Raw genomic sequence first — 21,744 nt, forward strand, 5'->3', positions numbered from 1 at the left:
CAGCTGCCCTCCCTCTCTCCTGTCCAGGCACCTTGAAGACCGATGAAACAAAATCCTGGACTTGCTTGGAACAAGGAAGAAGCAGCATGCACTGAAAAAAAGCACTTATATGGCTCAGTTTTTCTCTCCACTTGGGCAATCCCAGAATCCCTGAGCACTTGGTGTTGCAAAGTATCATCAACATCATGCAGTCTCCAACCACCCTGCCATGGGCACAGGTGGTGTGCAGGCACAGCTGTCACTAGAATTGGGAGAACACTTTTCCATGTTGAGCTTTTCCTCTCCTGGATTTCAAGCAAAGATGAAAAAATCATCTGGTGAATGACAGGTGAATAGTGTAGCTCACAGAACTAGGAGTAGGAGTAGGAGTCTCCAGTGGCCCATGGTGTGTCCATTCAACCATTGTTAGATTGTCCAGTTGGAGCTCAGCCCGGTGCAGCCCGGGCACAGGCACCAGGCTGGTCCACTTCAGCATCCCAAAGTCTTGGTGGCTCCCTGTGCACCCACTGTCTCCTGAATCCATTCTTGAATTCCCAGTTACTGCTGTGCAGGACATGAGGACACAGAAACAGCTTGTTTGGCTCATTCTTGCCTTTGCTGCTCCTGCCTAAAGGAATCATCAGGACTATATGCTGATGGAATGGGATCGCCAAACAGCAGATACTTTGTCTGTAGTGTCTAAAACTAAAACCTTGTCTGACTGCTCAGACACTCTAAAATCCAGGGTGAACATGACAGTATGGAAGAATCCTAGAAATCTTGACTTGTGATTTTTCTAGTCAAGGATTTTAATGCCAATGTGGAACCTACAAAAATATTCAAACTTGTTTTCATTGGCAACCCCTTTGAAATGGCATCAGCACACCTCCAGGGGACAGGGTATGACAGTGGGGACAGTACTTGGCAGCTCATGGCTTCAGATGTGGGAGGTAAATATTTTGCCTGGGTAGAGATCGAAGTTCAAGTTTTCCCATGGTTTGGATTGACTGGTCATTGCAGGTAACTTTAATCAAAGCAAAAAGATGTATAAGCACAGTTTCTAGAGAATGTGCACTAGGGAGAAAATAGGGAGAAAACTTGGAACACAGCCAGGAGGCTCTGGAAAAATTTATAAAAGTTAAAATTAAAAATAGATGTAGCTCTGTGACTGTTCAGGCAGGACTCTCTGTGTCTGCAGGTGATCATAAACCGTTTTAAAATCATAGGAAATTCGGGAACTCAGAAAGAAAGTTAGGCTTGGCAAGCCTGGGAAAAGTTGGTCCTGGAAATGTTAGGCCTTGTGCTTGCTAAAGATCATGTGAAACTGCACCAGTGTAATCAATATATGATAAATGATAGAATTGTTAGATGTGATTAGATATAATTATTGTTTAAAGAACATGAGGAACAATGTTAGGGGGGTTGAGGGGGGAACACGAGAAATCCATGCTTGGGTAAAAACAATGCATAAAATAGAACAATGTAAGTTTAATAATTAATATGTAAGTTGTATAACGATACAGTATAAAACATGTTCAGCTCAAAAGCAAGATGGGTCAGATTTGGGTCTGTGTACCCAGAGCTCTTCCATGAAGCACCTTCATATAATCATTCTGTGATGATGTGTGTTCCTGAACTCTAACATTTTGGTGACCCAGATGGGACCTTGTGAGTGCTGCTGAGCGAGCTCGCGACCCGATCCTGCTCCAGCCAGCACCGAGGGATTCTCGGGGAGCTCATCGGCCGCGACCGTCTGTGCTGCTCACAGCGTCCCCAGGAGAAGAGGTAAGGTGCTTTCACTTTGGTTTGGGTGCCTGCCAATAAGACGCAGCAAAAGCTGCGCTTGGTTGGGCTAAAAGAATTCCTGTTGGTATTGCCTGGGCGCCGTCTGTCAGACGACTGCGAAAGCGTTGCAGGTTTGGCATTTGTGGTGTATTGTAGTTGTGACATGGAGAAGCTTAAAGGGGTTTTGGGCAGCAATGCTCTCATAGCAGGTACTTCTCCTTTGGGGTGCTTATTAGCACATTGGAAACAAGGTCACTTTGGGGAAGAATTACATAAGGCTCAATTGATTTTGGTGAGGTCCCCTGTTATAAATTTGTATTGTGATATTGGCTTTCGCAGATGAATATTATATATTAAATACTTTTTAGCTATGCTAACAAGTCTTAAGTTTAAAAGAATTTCCTAGGTACAAGGCAAGGAAACTCCAGAGGGCAAGGACAGTGGGGCCCAAGTTGTTATATAACAATAGAGCATTTGGGAAGAACAATAGAGCCCAAACTGTTATCAGCGGAAGATATGAAGACCAGCTGCCCTCAGGGGAAGGATGAGGGGCCCAGGCTGTTATCAACAAGTGACCATCTGCAGCAAAAAAGAAACCAAACTCCAAAATAATGCTGGCCAGCAGAAAATAACATGATCCAAGAAGGTGGAACCAGGGAGGGGACATGCTTGAATATGCATTAACCTCTCACAGCAAAGATGGGATAAAAAGGACACTCCTGAGATACCAGGTGTGTTCCTGGTAACCCACCAGGGCACCCGGCCGTTTTAACCCTTTGCTTTATTTCTTTTGTCTCCTAATTGTCTTTTGTTTATATTAAATTCTTTTTATAATTTATTAAGTGAAACTCGTTTTTAAGAATTTTTGGGGGCTCGTCCGGGAGAAGCACCTCACCTCTAGGACCACCGGAGATCCAGAACGGGGAAACAGGCGCGCCCCTGCTGAGTTCAGCAGATCCCATTCTGTTTCTCCCAGCGTGGACCAAGCGGCTGCAGGTCAAAAACCCGAGGACAAGAAGGGGAGAAATAAAGCAAAGGAAAGGGGAAAAAAGGCTCCATAAAACCGCGGTATTTTTGTTCCATAATTCTTGTGCACGAAGACCCAAAGAAGAAGATGGATTGTAAGTAATCTTTGGGGGAGCGGGAAGCGGGGGTTGCAAGATACCCCCGGGGTTACTGGGACTGGGTCTCAGGGGAGGGGTTGGCCCCTCGGGAAAGGGAGCCCAAGGTTTTCCTGGCACAATCCACTGGGAAAACAGAGTAAAATGTGGATTCTCTAAAACTTTGTCATGTTGAGGATTAAATCCAAGAAATTTGGATTTAAAACTGCCAAATTGAGGAATAATCCAAGAAACTTGGGATATTTGACATATTACAGCGCCCATGGGCGGATATTAACAAGGGAAGTAAAAAGCACCTTATTGTCTTGCTGTGACTGGCTGGAGTTGAATGAACAGATGTGAGAATGCGTAAATAGGTGTGATTGTTGCATTGAAGTTTGTGGGTTTTTTGGGTTTTTTTTTGGAATTGTGTTGTTAAAGAGGAAAGGTTTTCGATGCTGTGCTGGAGTAGGAGTGAACACGGGTCAATGCTTCCACAGGGACTGGATCACGGTGGGGACACATGGAGGGATTCGCTTCCTCCCTGCGAGCTCCTGTCCTGGAGCCCCGGGGTGGCAAACCAGAACTGGGGCTTGTAGCCCAGGAGTCGCGGGGGTATTGTATCAAATCTGTTCTCAGCGGGATAGCAGCTCTGGTCTCAGAGCAAAGCCAAAGTTATCTTTAGTGGTGATGGTCCCTCCGTGCCTTTCCTCCCCCCTGGGCAACAAGAGCTGCTTGCGGGGGAGGGGTCGCTTTGGTGAGCTGGTATGTGATTCAGCGTTTGAAGTTGTTTGGTTTTTTTTGGTTTTTTGGCTTTTTTTTTTAGAAGTTTTTTTGCCCCACTGTAGCGGGCGGTGAAAGGTTTTCCTGGGAGATGGTGCTCCCAGGGCTACTCCCTGCCAAGCTATTGAGATGGAGGGGCAGGTCAGCCTCAGTCAGGGAACTCCTGGAGCTCCGGCCGGCGGTGAGTCGGGCCGAACCCTGATAAGATCAGGGCACGGAGGGTGCCCTGAGGGGATGAGTTCAGCCCATCCCTTTTGAGTAAAGTGAGGGCAGGGGTCTTCTATGTCTTGGTGCCCCTGGATTGTTTAAACTTATTTGGAGGTCTCAAGCCGCAGAGCTGTGTTTAGGCGGCTGCAGGCAGGCTGGATTGAACCACAGATGCCGGTTCAGGTTCCCTGCTCCAGGCACAGGGGGATCGGAGGAGCTCTCAGTGACTCCTGGAACCTCCTGAAGCTGTGAAACAGGCCGGGAACAGGCCCAGTGGTGAGAGAGAGCTGGGTGAGTCCCTCTGGGACCCAGGTTTTCTATGCCAGGGTCTTATGAGACCCCGCACATTAAGTTCTGTGATTTCAGGAGTAAGGACTGGTGTCAAACTGTCTCAGAGAGCTTTTTCTTAGCCAGATGTGTGAGCGAGATATGGAGCAGTACTGGCGTATGGTATCAGCTCCAAACCAAGGGAGCTGCAAGTTGCAAGCCTTTGTTTTTATCGGGTTCTGAGAGAATTCCGTGTATGATGGTGCTGTGGGCTTCTGCAGCAATAAGTTGTGTCGGTGCTTAAAATTTGAGATTTCAGGAAGAGTATGCATCCTGGGAGAAAATGGAAAAGAAGTGAGCTCTGTTTGTTTTTTTTCTTGAGTGATTGCAATATTTATTTTGTAGAGAAACAAACCCATTTCTTAGTATGCCTTCCAATTTCTTTACTTTAGTGAATATCGTAGAATTTTGTGGTTGATTATAATTTTAAAGGCAAGTTGCAGTAATTTGCATAGTAGTCACTTCTTGAGGTGAAAACTTATCAGGTTGTCAATAAGTGTTAGAGCTGTTAACCCTAATGTTTGTGTTCCGTGCTGATGGGCACAGCCCATGGTTCTTAACAACAGAACCTGGTGTCAGCCTAAAAGCAAAATCCTGTGGATTGTTGTAAATTTTTTACTGCTGCTGAAAATTATTTTGTCTCTTTTCACGATATGAAATGCTGATCATCTCTCTGGTGATTGCTAAGGAGTTATTGTGATAGTGTGTTTAGCTGAAGATCAGGCTCAGAACTGCCATGATTTCTTGTTCTTTTGAATTTGCCAAGAGAGTGCACATGTCTCTAGGAGTGCTTGTGTTGTTTTGCAGCTGTGCTTATTACAAAAGCAGAAGTGGACCCAGTTAAAAGATTAAAATTAAGATTGTTGGTGTTTCGAATTAAGAAGAGGATTGTGGAGACTCTAAACTTGGTCTATTTTAATAAGTACATGTGTTAATTTAGAGATGAGTCTTATTTTGTGAAAGAAGAGTTCGAAAACAATTGTAAGACTGGTTCTTGCTATAGATTGTTCATAGTATATAAGCTGCAAGTACTGTTGAAACATAAAGGTATTGTCAGAAACTTGTCAATGTATCTAAATGCCTGTAAGAATAAAAGACCTGACCTATCTTGTCATGAGAAAAGTTACACTAGAGATTATTCACATTAAGCAGCTGTGTGAGGATAGACTCCTTTGTACCTGTAGAAGAAAACTTAGAGAAGAATGAAGTCTGTGTCTTCATTTCTAGCTTGACTGAAGATCTGTTCAAGGCAGAAGAAATAGAAATTGCAAGTTTGTTTTAGTTGGTAAAAGTAGCTAGCTAGCTGACTGGTCTCTGTGTCTAGTGCCTTTGATGGCTTTGGGGAGCGTCCCCAAAAGGAGGTGTTAAAATTTGTTGTTGATTCTGAAGCAAAGTAATTTGTGTAGTGGAGATTCTGGAGGGATGTGGTGTAAAGAGTGGCGAGATAAAAGTGGCAAAGAGAAAGAGAGAGGTTTGCGTCTCTTTTCATTAAAGTTGTAAAGATTTTTAGAAAGAGAGCGAGAAGTGTCTTGTTGGCTCCGAAGAGTGAGCACTGGCTTGTGGGGAGAAAAACTTTCAAGCGCGATTAGAGATGAGAATTGTGCCTGAAATAGGAGATGTTAGGAGCATCTGGAGCGCTGGGTTAGGAGTTGCTAGGTTTAGGTGTTGTTTTATTGCTTTTATGTAAAGCGGCTGTAGCAGGACCCGGTCCCTGTGAGTGGCGAACAGCGGGGCTCGGTGTGGCGGCTCCCGGTCCTCTCCCACCCGATGTGAAGGGTGCAGAGTGCGGTTCGTGAGTGGCGCTGCTGGAGCGGGACCCGCCGTGTCTGTGCCGGGGTCTCCAGGGGTGCGGGGTGCCGGCAGTGCTCGCCGGCCCGGCAGCGGCGCTGGGTGAGGTTTGCTGCTGAGGAGCGAGCTGGCCCAGCATAGGAGCCCTAGACCAGAGCACTGTGGACTCCGGGCTCTGCCCCTCGGCAGTGGCGGGAGCTGAGTGTGTTTGAACATGCCAGTCCTGTGTGTGAAGGGACGGCACAGCAGGGAAAGAGGGGACACGAGCTTTGCCCCAGGGTCAGCACGCAAGTGACAGCCTATGTGTCCCTGCAGAGCGAGCGGCTGAAACAGCCTGCTCAGCCCACAGCTGCGGCAGCAGTGGGGGAGAGAGATAGCCTGAAAAACTGCTGTCAATGGGAAAGGAATGGAACAAAAGCCAAGAAACAGACCGGTGGATGATGAGACCAAAGCAAAAGTAATCTTGCTCATTAGGTTCTGAAAACCTCATCAAGGAGTTTAAATTTCTTGAAATAGGATTTTTTTTTTCTCTCTTATTTTCTTCTTCTCTTTCTTTCTTTTACTCTTGTTGTTAAAAGGAAGGGGTTTGTTCTAAGAAACCGATAAAAGAAGTTTGTGAAGCTAAACAAATAAATAGTAACCAAAAGGTAAAAAAGGTAATGAATGTAATTTATTTGAAGTCAAAACTAACCTAGCCTTTCTTGTTTAACTAATCTGAACGCACAGAAAGAGATTGGCTCCTATGTTAACTGTTAAATTTCGCTGATGGAAAATTTTAATGTGATGTTTTCATTCTCCCTGTGTTATTAAGAAATTGTTTTCAGGTACTACTGATAATTAAGGCAGAGAAGCTGCAATCTGGACCAAAGAGTGAAGTTGGATCCACACCAATAAGATCAAAAGAGCTGAGGACTGGACTGTAACACCCAAACCCAGTGGCACCAAATGTACTCTGGAGCAGAGACCGGTGGTAATGAACTGAGACAATCCAAATGATCCAAGGAATGAGCTAAGAATCACGCCTAACTGGGAAGTAAGACCAAGCCTGTATCAGTAGTTTCAAGTCCTGCCTGGACAAGTTCTGGGACACTTTCGATATCCACCTTGAGGAGGAAAACTCCCACTCCCAACAGGAGGACTGGGGCTGTTTTGGTTGGGAAATCCTCGTATATTTTTACTTTTGCCTGTGATTTGTATAAAGGAGGGGGGAGAACCACAACTTCCATCAGTGCCACATCATATACCTTGTCTAAATCATCCCAATACGGGACATGCTATCTGGATTAAATATAAGTGTTTAAATTAGAGAATAATAGGTATTGTGGTCCACAAAGTTAAGCCTCTCATTGCAGGAAGTGTTAGGTGTCAAATCTATTAAGAATAACTTAAATGATAACTTTTTTTACAGATGGGAAATTACTAGTGCGTGTTGAGTGGGAAGTACCTGAGGAACGGTGGGAAACTGCTGTTAAAAGGTGTCAAAAGAAATTTGCTTGGAAATTACAAAAAAGGAAGTGACAAGGAAATAGGGGGCAAGACCAGACTGACCACTACAACTCGCCACCGAGAAGAATATAAAACACCTGCTGTGAGCTGCAACCTCATAGGCAGGATTGGTGGGGGTGTAAGCCATACTGGACCCCTATTATTCCTTCTTCTGTCACTTATCCTTCTCCCTTCTGGGACACCAGCAAAGCCATGTTACAAATGCTATCAAAAGCTTCACATGGAATGACACCGGGGTTTCTTTCTTATTACCCACACCAGTATCAATAATCACTGCTATAACCCATCCAAATTAAGTACCTGTATGCATAAAGGGAAAATATTAGACTACAGAAAATCTAGGAACAAGTAGTAACAGATTAGAAAACAACTGCCCAAAAAGGAGAAAAAGATGGATTTTCTTCACAGTTGTTGCCAGGAGAAATAACCAAGATTTGGTAAGAGAGCAAATGGTAAGTGAAAAGATAAAGCCAACACAGTAACCTAGACCTGTATTAACCTCACATCAGGACATGTAAGCAAAGCTCAAACAGCAATTAAATGGAGAAAACTTCTTCATGAAGTGAGAAATACTCCTGGTAAAAAGTATAAAGCTGGTAATAAAACTTGTACATAGTAAGTTCCAGAGAAACCAACTCGGTATTAGACCCCAAGGAAAGTAAAAGAAAAAATTGTGTACATAGTAATAGAACCAGATTCTTCCAGTGTAATAGTACAGGGAAAAATACTTACTCTGGAAATAGCCAAATTTTGAGGAAATATAAATCAACAAAAAAATGACTATTAGAAAGCACCAGATGTCTTATTTTGGGATATGTGAGAAAAGGGCATACCCAAAGCTCCCTTCGCAATGGAAGGGGAATTGTACTCTGAGAATGATTCAGCTAGGATTTTTTCTTTTTGTCAGGACAAGACAGAAATTAGTTGGGGGTGTTGGTTTTTGAGGTCCTAAAAAGAAATAAAAGGGAATAGTTTGAGTACCTCAAAAATGGGGAGATGAGAAATAGCCCCTGAACACATATTAGAAACATTCTTGGGCACAAGATGGAAGTTGGAGATATCGAACCCCAATTTTTGCATTATGAAACTCCAAGTTGTTGTAGAAATCATAACCAGTGAAACAGCTGGAGCTATAGAATTAATAGCCAGTCAGTGATGAAAGCCAGTGGCAATATATCAAAATAAGCTGGCTTTAGACTATTTATTGCATAAAAGAAGGGGTGTTCTGTGAGAAAATTAATACATAAAATTGTTGTTTTCAATGACAATAAAAATGCCGTTCTAGATATCGCCAAAGAAATCAGAAAAATAGCCCATGTGCCAGTCCAAAAATGAAAATCAGTAATGACCACTAGCTGGTGGGATAATACATTGGGGATAGAGTAGTAGAAGAAGCTAAGTTTCTTCTCCTTGTAGCAGTGCTACAGCTGGTTTAATATTTCTTCCTTGTTTAATCCCCTGTTTAATTTGGCTAATCACCAAAGTAGTGCAAGGCATGCAAATAGTAGTAATGCCTACAGACTCAAAATTGGCTATATCTGGAATGGCACAAAAAAAAAAAAAAAAAAAAATGAACGAATACAAGAATTATTGCTCAAGCCAAATGATTTATAAAAAAAGAAGAGGAGGGGTTTGTTATAAATTTGTATTGTGATATTGGCTTTCGCAGATGAATATTATATATTAAATACTTTTTAGCTATGCTAACAAGTCTTAAGTTTAAAAGAATTTCCTAGGTACAAGGCAAGGAAACTCCAGAGGGCAAGGACAGTGGGGCCCAAGTTGTTATCAGGAGAACAATAGAGCCCAAACTGTTATCAGCGGAAGATATGAAGACCAGCTGCCCTCAGGGGAAGGATGAGGGGCCCAGGCTGTTATCAACAAGTGACCATCTGCAGCAAAAAAGAAACCAAACTCCAAAATAATGCTGACCAGCAGAAAATAACATGATCCAAGAAGGTGGAACCAAGGAGGGGACATGCTTGAATATGCATTAACCTCTCACAGCAAAGATGGGATAAAAAGGACACTCCTGAGATACCAGGTGTGTTCCTGGTAACCCACCAGGGCACCCGACCGTTTTAACCCTTTGCTTTATTTCTTTTGTCTCCTAATTGTCTTTTGTTTATATTAAATTCTTTTTATAATTTATTAAGTGAAACTCGTTTTTAAGATCCCCCATGGAAAATGACCCCAGTGACCCCGTCTCGTCTGTTGGTAGCTATAACCTCCTCTCCTCTGTTTACTTTGTTTCCTTTATATCTCTCTATCTCTCTCTCTCTTCCTCTCCTCTATCACATAGCCCTTGTTGTCTCTAAAATAAAGGTACATTATTGCTGTTGTGATTTCAACTGAAATCCCTTTGTGTCCTTTTTGCCCTCTGAGATCAAACAAACTTCTCGCGACTCCCACTGGCGTTAGCGAATCGTGACATTTAAACTGGAGTCACAGACAGGATTTCTGACAGACAGAAGGGGCTGCAGGTTTGTTGTGCAGTCTTTATTAGGGGAAAGATGTTTTGCTCCAGCCGCACCCAGCCCGACACTCCCAAGAGAGTGAGCGGTGTCTAGAAAGCAAGGGGGGCGACTCGAATTTCCCACAAACTGCACACGCCGAGGTGAAAAGCACCCCACACTCACTTGAGGCCTCTGTGTGCAGGATTTCACAAAAGATCTCTTAGTGCAAAAGGGCGGGAATGTTTTTGTTGTTGCTGTGTGTGTGAATTTTGAGTGCTTGGTGTAGCAAAGAGACAATCAGCATTTTAAACTGAAAGAGTGCCTCCCAAGAAGATTTGGTCTTTTTACCCGTACAGGGAAGCAAAAGACAGTGAGTGTGTGTGTGTGTGTGTGTGTGTGTGTTTATAATTGAAGTTTATACCTCCCTGTAGTGGTTTTCCCTTTGTAAAAATGACTGAAAAGGGCAGTGCAGAAGTTAAAGCTGTATTTTATGCTCTGTTAGCAAAACACAATGCCAGACCTTCTCCAAGAGGGGAAAAGTGGGCGCTTAGTTACTGGTTTAATTTGGAAAATGTGATTGATAGAATATGTTCTTTACAAGATGAAAGAAAATTTAAACTGGGCAAAAATCAAACTATACTCTGCTCAGTTTTGGGAGCTTGTTTTACAGCAGCTCCAAAAACTGGCTTTAAGCAAAGAAGTGAGGAAAGAAGAGGGGGAAACCCCTCTCCTGAATCAAATTTACCCTCCAAAAGAGCTAATTCATTCCAGTAGAAATGATGGACCTGTAAAAATGGCAGAAGAAAAATCAGAGAAAGCAAAGGTGTTAGATGCATTGGTTCTCTTAAGGAAAACCCAGACAAGAGAAAAGAAATCTCTCACTGCCAGTATTGGTGGTCACTGGAGATAAAGAAGGGGGTCCCCAGAAAGGTAATAGATGGCTTCTCACTTCAAAGTTGAGTGAAGTTGTTTCTTATTGGCACTGTCCCAAGTTCATTGTATGGAATGCCCCATTGGATAACCCAGCACAGCTCCACAGGCTCTGGGCTGTGAGCCAAAGCCGTCTCCTTCTCAGCTTCTGGGAGTGGAGCCCAAAGAGCCTCAGAATCAGGGAACCTGGGAACTCTGCCTCTCATGGGTGAGCAGAGAGGCAGAGGTTGCTTTTATTTCAAATGCTCACTAGGAATAACAAAACTGGAGACATACTGATTACTACAATAGTGTGTAGAGAATATTTGAACAGAAGGTGGGCATGATATTTTAGTAAAGGCCTGTCTGCACAAACCAGCCTTTGGTATAAGTCGTGATATTAAAGGCTCATGTCCTTGAAATTTTCCTGAAGCAGAGAGAATGAAACAAAACAATATCCTTGTGTATAAGAGAAAAAATGTAAACCTGTGTGGATTAACCAAGAGTAACTTGCTTAGCCCGGGGACCCTGTAAAACCCTATAAAAGTGTGCTAAAGATAGAAATAAACCGTGTTCTCCATACTTCTGTGAAGACTAGGCTGAATAGTCTGAGTGGTTTCTCAATTATAGCGGGTCCTATACATCCACTTTTTACTTTTGTAGTTAACACTGGAGCCCAAATTTCTGTGTTGACCAATAAAGACTAGTGCAGGATTTGAGAGCAATAAATGGAATAACTAAAGATATTTACCCAGTGGTAGCTAATCCTTGCACACTGTTAGCATCTATAAAAATGAAATATAAATGGTTTACTGTACTTGATTTAAAAGATGCCTTTTTCTGCATACCCCTTGACAAAGAAAGTAGGAAACTGTTTGTCTTTGAATGGGAAAGTCCAGAAAATGGAAGGAAAACTCAGCTCACCTGAACATGACTCCCACAAGGATACAAGAACAGTCCAACCCTATTTGGAAGCCAGCTGGGGAAGGAGCTGGAGATTTGGACTGAGAATGTGCAAGTACTGAAAAAACAATACCTGCTGTTACAGTATGTTGATGATGTACTGATAGCTACAGAAGAGAAAACAACCTGCATAAAGGTAACAATTGAAATTTGAAATCAGCTGGGAATGGGAGGATATAAGGAGTCTAAAGAAAAGGCACAAATTGCCTGGCAGACTGTGATTTCCCTGGGATGTGAAATCTCACAAGGGCAGTGTAAGCTGGGTACTAATTGTATTCAAGCTATTTGTGCTATTCCAGAACCCCAGAACCTGCAGGAGCTGCGAGTCTTCCTTGGGATGACAGGGTGGTGCTGCCTGTGGATCATGGACTATGGACTAATTGCAAAACCCCTGGATGAGGCCCAGAAGATGCAGCCGTTTACCTGGGGCAGACCACAGAAGGAGGCCTTCCTCAAACTGAAGGAGGCATTGACAACAGCTCCGGCGTTCAGATTGCCAGATTTGTCCAAAGATTTCCAGCTGTTTGTGCATGAAAGACTACACCTAGCACTGGGAGTGCTGAGCCAAGGTTTGGGAAGCTGGGAAAGGCTGGTAGGCTGCTTTTCCAAACAGCTTGACAAGGTGAGTGCTGGATGGCCTTCATGCCTGCGGGCAGTTGCAGCCAGCGCGATGCTGACACAAGAAGCCAGGAAACTCACGATGGGTAGACACATAGATGTCTCTGTGCCACATATGGTGAGCACTGTTTTAGAACAAAAGAGGGGCCATTGGCTATCTCCAAGCAGGATGATGAAATTCCAGGTAATCCTGACTGAGCAGGATGATGTCACACTAAAGACAACTGACCTCTTGAATCCAGCTCTGTTCCTGGGTACCACAACTGAAGAAGGCCCATTAGAGCATGACTGTGTAGAAGTAATAGAGGACACCTATTTGGCAAGAGAAGACCTGAAAGACATCCCACTAGAGCACCCAGAGTGAGAGCTATTCACAGATGGAAGCAGCTTGGTGGAGAACGGGACCAGATACGCTGGATATGCGGTAACAACAGTCAGTACAATAGTGGAGACAAAAGCATTATCAGCAAATCCATCTGCCCAGAGGGCAGAACTGGTTGCCTTAAGCAGAGCACTAGAATTGAGTAAAGGGAAAAGGGTAAACATCTGGACTGGCTCAGAGTATGCTTTGGAGTAGTGCATGTCCACAGAGTGCTGTGGAAAGAAAGAAGACTGCTGTCTTCTCAAGGCACGCACATGAAACATCAAGATGCAGTCCTGCAATTGATAAAAGCAATACAAAAACCTGAACAAGTAGTAATTATGCACTGCAAAGGACACCAATCAGGAAACTCCAAAATTTGTGAAGAAAATGGAAAAGCAGACTGGACAGCTCGACAGATTGCTTGAAAAGGGCAAAGAACAATGGCATTGATATCTTTAAAAGTTAATGTATCTCAATTTAATTTGCCTCCAAACCCAAAATATTCCATAGAAGATGAGAAATTGGGACATTTTCTAAATGCACAAAAGAATTCAGAAGAGAGGTATGTAACTGCACGAAGACAAATAGTGTTAACCCCCTTGATAATGAGACAAGTTCTATAAATGAAACATAACAAATGTCATTGGGGTGCAGAGGCATTGGTAAAATGGATGAAACAAAAATTAATCTTGGTACAGATGCTAACAATGGCAAAATCAGTAATTTCAAAATGTGAAATCTGCTTAAATACAACTCAGTAGCTAGACACAGGCATAGCTAGGGAAGATTAGGATAGGAACAGAATCAGGATGACACTTGGCAAGAACCCTCTTGTAGAGTGAAATTTGGCTGGGCCCTAGAGTCTTTGCTCGGTCCTATAGCAAACTATCAGAATAAAGAAATGTTGTACGAACCTACAGGTCAGGTAGATAAATTAGCAAGAGTGACCTGGGAAAGATTTAAAGAACTAAATGTACAATTACAATTTACTACTCCTGAAAGAGCATGGAGTATGTGGGTTTTTAAATGGATGGATTGATCATTGCTGTGTCCTCATCCCAAATGTGACTGCAGATGTAGAATATTACCTCAATCAGTTGCAACAAATAGAGCACAAAGCACAGGAAGAGCAAAAGGATTTGACTACAAGTTGGTTAGGCAAAAAAATCTTCAAAGGGTTAGGGTGGAATGTGAGTTCATGGATTAAATCTATCATTGAGAGTGTGATCATCTTACTAATTGTATTCTTAGCAATTTGGTTAATTTACAGCATCTTCAAGGGAGAAATACAGAAGAAAACATCCTGGAACCAGAAAATAATAAAGGCACTGACACGAGATCCACCCCCACCATCTTCTGGTTCTCCAGTTCCTGACAGCATCCAGGACAACGTTTACATCAATCAAGGATTCCAAGAACATCGAGTGTAAACTCAGAAACAAAGGACTGTATCAAGTGAAAACATTTGCACTTATAGTGAAGTGAAAATGCTTTCAAAGGGGGAAATGATAGTAAAAGGTTTTAAAATCATAGAAAATCTGGGGACTTAGAAAGAAAGTTAGGCTTGGCAAGCCCTGGGAAAAGTAGGCCCTGGGGAATGTTAGGCCTTGTGCTTGCTAAAGATCATGTGAAACTGCACCTGTGTAATCAATATATGATAAATGACACAATTGTTAGATGTGATTACATATAATTATTGTTTAAAGAACATGAGGAACAATGTTAGGGGGCTGAGGGGGGAACATGAGAAATCCATGCTTGGGTAAAAACAATGCATACAATAGAATAATGTAAGTTTAATAGTTAATATCTAAGTTGTACAATGATGGAGTATAAAACATGTTCAGCACAAAACCAAGATGGGTCAGATTTGGGCCTGTGTACCCCTGACACTCAGAGCTCTTCAATAAAGCACCTTCATATAATCATTCTGTGATGATGTGTGTTCCTGAACTCTAACAAATTCATCCGATTTTACTGGAATTTTGTGGGATTTTTCTGAAATTTTCTGGACACTGGTGGACATTTTGTGGATATTGCTGGGATTTGGTAGGGTTTTGAGAAAATTTAGGGAATTTGGTGGAATTTTTCTGGAATTTTGAGGGGCTTTTCAAGAACTTTGTGGGATTTTTCTGCAATTTTGAAAAATTTCTCCAGAATTTTGTGGGATACTGAGGAGATTTTGTGGGATGTTTCTGGAATTTTATGGGATTTTTGTGGGATTTGGAAGAGTCTTGAAGAATTTCGTGGGTTTTTTCTTAGATTTTTTGGGAAATGGTGGAGATTTTGTGAAATGTTGCAGGAATTAGACTGGGTGGTGAGAAGATTTAGGGAATTTTGTAAGAGTTTTCTGGAATTTTGTGGGGCTTTTCCAGAATTTTGTGGGATTTGGAGGGGACATGAAGAATTTTGAGGCATTTTTCTTAGATTTTGTGGAAATTGTTGGAGATTTTGTGAGATGGTTGTGGTATTTTGTGGAATATTGAGGAGATTTAGGAAATTCTCTGAGTTTTTCTGGAAATTTGAGGATTTCTCTTTAATTTTGTGAGATTTGGAGGAGACCTGAAGAATTCTGAGGGATTTTTCTTAGATTTTGTGGAAAATTGTGGAGATTTTGTGGGATGTTTCTGGAATTTTTTTGGATATTGGGAAGATATTGGGAATTTTGTGGGATTTTTCTGGAAATTAGATGATTTCTCTTTAATTTTGTGGTATTTGGATGGGTGTTGAAGAATTTGAAGGGACTTTTCTTAATTTTTGTTGAAATTGGTGGATATTTTGAGAGATGTTGCTGGAATTTTTTTGGGTTTTGAGAAGATTTCAGGAATTTTGTGGGGCTTTTCAAGAATTTTGTGGGAATTTTCTTGAATTTTGTGGGAATTTTCTTGAATTTTGTGGACATTTGTGGAGATTTTTGTGGGATTTTTTCTGGAATTTTGTGGGATATTGAGGAGATGTTTGGGATGCTTCTGAAATTTTCTGGGATATTGAGAAAATTTAGGGAATTTTTTTGGTTTTTTCTTGAATTTTGTGGAAATTTGTGGAGATTTTTCTGGAATTTTGTGGAATTTATCTGGAATTTTGTGGGGTTTTTTTGGATTTTGTGGGATTTTGAGGATATTTCAAGAATTTTGGGGTTTTTTTCTTAGATTTTGGGGAAATTGGTGGAGATTTTGTGAGGTCCTGCAGGAATTCGGTAAGGTTTTGAGAAGATTTAGGGAATTTTGAGTGATTTTTCTGGAATTCTGTGGGGCTTTTCAAGAATTTTGTGGGAGTTTTCCTGAATTTTGTGGAGATTTTGTAGGATGTTTCTAAAATTTTGTGTAATTTTGAGGTGATTTATGGAATTTTGCAGGATTTTTCTTGAATTTTGTGGACATTTGTGTAGATTTTGTGGGATCTTTATGGAATTTGTAGGTTTTTGAGAAAATTTAGTGAATTTTGTGGGATTATCCAGGAATTTTGTGAGATTTCTCTTGAATTTTGTGGGATATTGACGAGATGTTATGGGATGTTTCTGAAATTTTGTGGAATATTGAGAAAATTTAATGAATTTTGTGGGATTTCTCTGGAATTTTGTGGGATTTCTCTGGAATTTTGTGGGACATTGAGGAGACTTTGTGGGATGTTTGTGAGATGTTTTGGGATTTTGTGGGATTTTGAGGAGACTTGAAGAATTCTGAACGATTTTTCTTAAATTTTGTGGGCATTTGTGGACATTTTGTTGGATGTTGCTGGAATTTGGTTTAGTTTTGAGAAGATTTAAGGAATTTTGTGGCATTTTTCTGAAATTTTGTGGGGCTTTTCTAGAATTTTGTGGGATTTGGAGGAGACGAAGAATTTTGAGGATGATTTTTCGTATATTTTATGAAAATTGGTGGAGATTTTTTTAGATGTTGCAGAAATTTGGTTGAGTTATGAGAAGATTTAAGGAACTTTGTGGGATTTTTCTGGAATTTTGTGGATTTACTCTAGAATTTTGTGGGATATTGAGGAAATTTTGTGGGATTTTTGTGAGATGTTTTTGGGATTTTGTGGGGTTTTGAGGAGACTTGAAGAATTTTGATGGATTTTTCTTGAATTTTGTGGATATTTGTGGACATTTTGTTGGATGTTGCTGGAATTTGGTAATGTTTTTGAGAAGATTTAAGGAATTTTGTGGCATTTTTCTGGAATTTTGTGGGGCTTTTCCAGTATTTTGCGAAATTTGGAGGACACTTGAAGAATTTTGAGGAATTTTTCTTAGATTTTGTGGAAATTGGTGGAGATTTTGTGAGATGTTGCAGGAATTTGGTAGAGTGTCATGGGGTGACTTTACCTTAAAGATGGCTTTGGGAGCTGCGAGGAAGTTGAAGCTGCTGGTGGCTGATGGGAGTCTTTCCTCCTAACCAATTATCAGTCATTTCTTAGAAATGACAGTAGTTTTGACCATTAAAATGTGGAGTCAACCTGTGAACACCTCCTTAGGATGTAAATCCAGGACTCTCTTGTTCTCTTTGGTTTCTGGCTTCTGACGAGGTAACAGGCTCTGTCTCGGCCTCCTCCCCCCCTCCAGGCCGGACAAGGCCGCAGAGGGCGGGGGGGGGGAGAAACGGAGCCGGCCAGCCTGGCTTGGTTTGCAGTTTCTGCTGCTGAACTGAAACCTGACACCATGAACATCTGCAGCTTTCCAAGACTTTAACTCTTTTACTACCTGGATAAAACATACAGATTACTCATTTTTCCCAGAGAGAGAGAGAGAGAGAGAGAGAATCAACATGAAAAAGACATTATAAAACCATCAAAAACAGTGAAGAAAGGAGTTAAGTTTTAGATGGGGAAGAGAGAATAAGGAGATGCTTTAATTAAACTGAAATATTTTTCTGTTAAAGCTATGGAGATGGACAATATTGTTCTGAAACAGAGCTCCTTTAATTCATGACATAGTATATTGAGAGGAATGCAGTGGTTCAAAGTGTGGATTTTGAGCAAATAGTGAAGTGATTGTGATGCTGTGAGATACTGAAACAGAGGGAGAAGTAATAGTTGAAGATTTGTGGCCTTTTGAGAGGCAAAGAGAAAACTTCTCTTTCCAGGGAGGCTCACAAATACAGATGAAGAGAACTTTTGCCTTTGAATAACTCATCCTTAAGAATAACATCCCTAGACTCATTGACCCATACACACGTCAGAGTGATGTGAAATGAGAGGAGTGAACTGATAACAGATTTTTCCGGGCAGCTGGCATCAGGAAAATAGAAAGCTGTAACAGAAATAGTTTTCTTGTGAAAAACTCCATAGATTAGCAGAAGAAGACTTCTGTTTCTCTACAAGTTCTGATGAAAAGACTCTAACAGGAATTGGGACTGATTTAAACACCAAAGTTCCAAGTTTTTTGTCTCTATGTTGTCATGTAAACAAAGGAATGGTTGGGTAGTGGGGGAGAATTACTTGGTGCATTGGCTGGGAAATGAAATTAGCAAATCTAAACCATTACATTGTGCTGCACCCCAGGGCCAGGCTCTGCCTCTCTTTGCTCTGGCTGCTGCTTCCAAGCTGTCCTCTGTGATTTTGATTTGCAAGCCACCCCTCTGACCAGCTTCCACTTTGCTTTAAAAATTCAGAACCATGTTGGTGGCTGAACAAGTCCCAGAGCTGGGGAGAAGGATTTGAGATGCAATTTGCACCCCAGAGTTGTTACAGTGGGGAAAATGTCGCATCCCTCCTGTGCCTGGAGCTGCTAATCTTGTTGCAAACAAGCAACAAGCTCTTCAGCTTCTCTCATTCTACCTAAATTTGATGACTGCTTTGATTTCACACCTCTTTCATGCAGGTTTTTCCTCTGTCCTTGGCTAGAATTGTCAGGCCTGAGAAATTTGGTTGAGCCTTGGGACAGCTCCCATCATCTATCCCTGCTCCTAATGCTGCTTTGAATTATCTTGGGAATGTGAGCATGAGGGAAACTGGGGGGACTTTAGTGAGAGGAAAAGTGAGGCACAGAGGCTGAAGTGCAAATGCAGAGTCTGCAGGGTCAGCACAGTCTGCAGTGTTGTGGGGATTTGGGCCATGCAAACAGATGTTTCTTCTCTGGGAATGGCTGATTCCTTCTGTGTGTCTCCTGAAATTGCTGTGCACCAGGGCTGGTGCTGGAGCTGCAGCAGCACAAAGTTGCCAGGGAGCCGTGTGGGACCCAGTGGGAATCATTTCTTTGCTGCTTTTGATGAAAAGTTGTGACATGAATCTCAGTGTCAGGGAGGGGCCACGTTCATGCTGCTGCAGTGCCCACATACTGTGTCTGGAGACAGCTCAGGAGAAAATGAAGAAAAAGCAGGATGAAATCCCATGTGCTACTGAACTCTGTCAGAAACTGCTTGGAGTGAAGTGTGTGAAGTGACTGGGGAGAGCTGGATAGACGGGACAGCTCTGAGAAGTGTGTGGTGCATCACTGACATCCTTACAGTGATCTTTGCACAGAGATGAAAAAATATTAGTTTGCATGGCCTGAATCTGTGGGTCTGGAAATTTTGTGTGTTGCATAAGCTGTGCTGAGCTCATCTGGCTCTGAAATATCTGAAATATCATCTCTGCACCTTAGGCAGGAAGAGCATCAGAGTTCTGAACAGATTAATGAAAATCAGTCGTAAACCTTGAAATCAGAAGCAAACCTTGGCAACAGACATGTGTGGCAGGTGAGGAGACAAAGCTTTCATTCTTGTCCTGGGAGAATGAATTCAGCAATAAAAAATCCTCTCTCTTGGCATTAAAATACTTTAGTTTCAGCTCTGCCCCAGCCCATCAATGTCCCTGTGTGGTTGGGGGTAGGTTCTCCCCCTGTAGCTCTCTGCAGGTTGGTGCTAATTCAAGATGTTCTGGCAGGTTCCAATGTTTTGGTGCCTGAGCAGGGAGTGCAGAACAGGGATTACAAGCGCTGACATTTTCTGGGCTAGAAAGTCCAAGGGACAAATTTGTGCCAATTAAGGTCTCCCCTTTAACTAGGAGGAACAATTGATGTTGTGCTTGTAGCAGAGTCTGGTGACAGAGAGGGTTTCCAAAGGAAATCTTGGTGCACAGAGGCCCCTGTGCTGAGGCTCCCTCCAGTCTGGCTCCAGCCCCTCAGGGTGCCCAGGAAGCAGGCTGCCTGCAGCCCAGTGCAGCCTCCTTAGCCCTGAGGCTTGCCAGGAAAGAGCCATGGATGAGGCTGAGCCCTGCTCCCATGTGGGATGCCATGGGACAGGGTCCACTGGGATTTGCCCCTCCAGCTACCAAGTGTGTGCAGAGAAACTGCAAGGAGACGGTGAGCTCTGTCAGTAGGACCCCCTGTGCACAGGGAGCCCACTCCTGGGGTGGCTGTGCCAGCTCCCTCAGGGACATCCAACCCTGGGAACCTGGAGCGAGTGCAAAGCACAACTTTGCAAATGTGCGCAGAGCAAATGCAAAGAGAACTGGGGTGTGAAAAACAATGAATCTTTATTTGTAGAAGAAAAGGAACAAGGATGAACTGCACAACATATTTACATTGTAAGAATATTGCTAACAACAACGAACTATAGAACCTATTTACCTAAGAACATATATAACAAAATTACATGAAACTTATTATACAACACGTAAGCAAACTCCAAAACGTCTATCTGAACACAACAACTGTAAAATGTATATACAGCAGGGTGGCATCTCTGTCCAGGATGTGCCTCAGTCCTGGAAGAAAAACAAGTAGCACGGTCAGTGCAGTCAGGCATGGAAGGGAGTTCCATGTGCTCCCGGGCTGGGACACTGGCCCAGTGGGACTCTGCTGCCAGAAGGGAGCCTGGCTGGGGGCTGTGGCCCAGGCACTGGAACAGGGCTTGTGTGGCCCAAAGCAAGCCCAGGCCAGGCCAGGGATGGCCAGCAGAATCCAGTGCATGGGCTAGCGTGTCCCTGAGCAGGGAGGGCCCAGCCCAGCCCCAGGCTGGCAGCAGGGGACCCACTCTGCCTGTGGGGAGCACCTGCCTATTCTGCTGCTGGCATCGGTCTTCATCCCAACACCATGTCCTCCTCCTCGTCTTTTACATCAATCTCCATCTCTTCAATATAATTTTTCGTTTCCACCTCCATCTCTTCCTCTGTCTCGTACATATCCACATCCATCTCTTCGTCTCCAGTATCCTCTCCATCCACTTCCATGGCTTCTTCTCTATCAGTCTGTGTATCGACCTCCATCTCCTCCTCTCTGTCTGTGCCAGCCTGCAGAGGTAGCAAAATTCCAGAGTGGGGTCCCTTTCCCACACTGTCCCACAGAGCTCCAGCCCAGCCAGGCAGCTGCGGGGTATCCACCTCCGTGGAATAGTACCATACCTTCTTTGGAGCAAATGCAGACATCGTGCAGGGATGGAGAAGAAAATGCACACAATGGCGAACTTTGGGGACTGCTGGGGGAATCAGGGAGCAGGTGGCAACAAGGTGACAGGGGTAGCCTTGGAGCAGGGTGAAGAGCGTGCTGGCACAAGGAGCCAAGGGTTGTGTTGTGGCCGTTGCTGGATGCTGGAAGTTCTAGCTGGAGCGTGCACTGTGACATCACCGCCAGGAGTTCAGGCCCAGGCTGAAGTGGACAACGGAGACCATAGAATGATGGAATCCCTGGGTGCTTGGGCTTGGAAGGGACCCTAAAGACCATCTTGTTCCAAGCGGAGCAATCTTCGCCCAGAATAGGTTGCTCAGAGCCCCGCTCCCAGCTGGCCTTGGATGTTGCCAAGGATGGAGCATCCCCAGCCTCTGTGCACAGCCTGGGCCAGTGCCCCAGCAGCCTGAGTGGAAAAGAGCAGCTTCATTAGATCCAACTTCAAGCTCACTCCTGCAGTTGAAAGGCTTCTCCTCTCTGTGCCCATCTTTCCTAGAGCTGCAGGGAGGCCTCCCCAGCCCCCTTCTCTTTCCAGGCTGAGCATCCCCAGCCCCACACGGACAGCAGTCCGATGCGTGGGGGTCAAGGCTAAAGGGTAGCAAA

General features: G+C 43.3%; 1 protein-coding gene and 1 long non-coding RNA gene across 2 annotated transcripts in view; one reads left to right on the plus strand and one right to left on the minus strand.

Annotated features, from left to right (window-relative positions):
• Positions 1–14,710, plus strand: part of LOC111946030 (maestro heat-like repeat-containing protein family member 7) — a 31,617-nt gene extending 16,907 nt beyond the window's left edge. Inside the window, exons 9-14 of the mRNA XM_086862772.1 lie at positions 28–328; positions 1,638–1,764; positions 11,701–11,939; positions 12,103–12,425; positions 12,664–12,854; positions 14,056–14,710. Of these exons, the coding sequence (XP_086718898.1) occupies positions 28–36 (9 nt within the window). The 3' untranslated portion in view covers positions 37–328; positions 1,638–1,764; positions 11,701–11,939; ... (1 more) ...; positions 12,664–12,854; positions 14,056–14,710. The remainder of the gene's footprint in view (positions 1–27; positions 329–1,637; positions 1,765–11,700; positions 11,940–12,102; positions 12,426–12,663; positions 12,855–14,055) is intronic.
• Positions 14,711–20,214: 5,504 nt separating this feature from the next.
• On the minus strand, positions 20,215–21,380 carry LOC147649309 (uncharacterized). The gene is made up of 3 exons (XR_015279191.1): positions 21,099–21,380; positions 20,754–20,987; positions 20,215–20,462 (listed from the first exon to the last, which is right to left on the minus strand). It is a non-coding gene; the product is annotated as an uncharacterized LOC147649309 (long non-coding RNA).
• Between the last annotated feature and the right edge of the window lie 364 nt (positions 21,381–21,744).

The sequence above is a fragment of the Cyanistes caeruleus genome, chromosome 25, assembly GCF_971803275.1.
Source record: "Cyanistes caeruleus chromosome 25, bCyaCae1.hap1.1, whole genome shotgun sequence".
NCBI lineage: Eukaryota > Metazoa > Chordata > Aves > Passeriformes > Paridae > Cyanistes > Cyanistes caeruleus.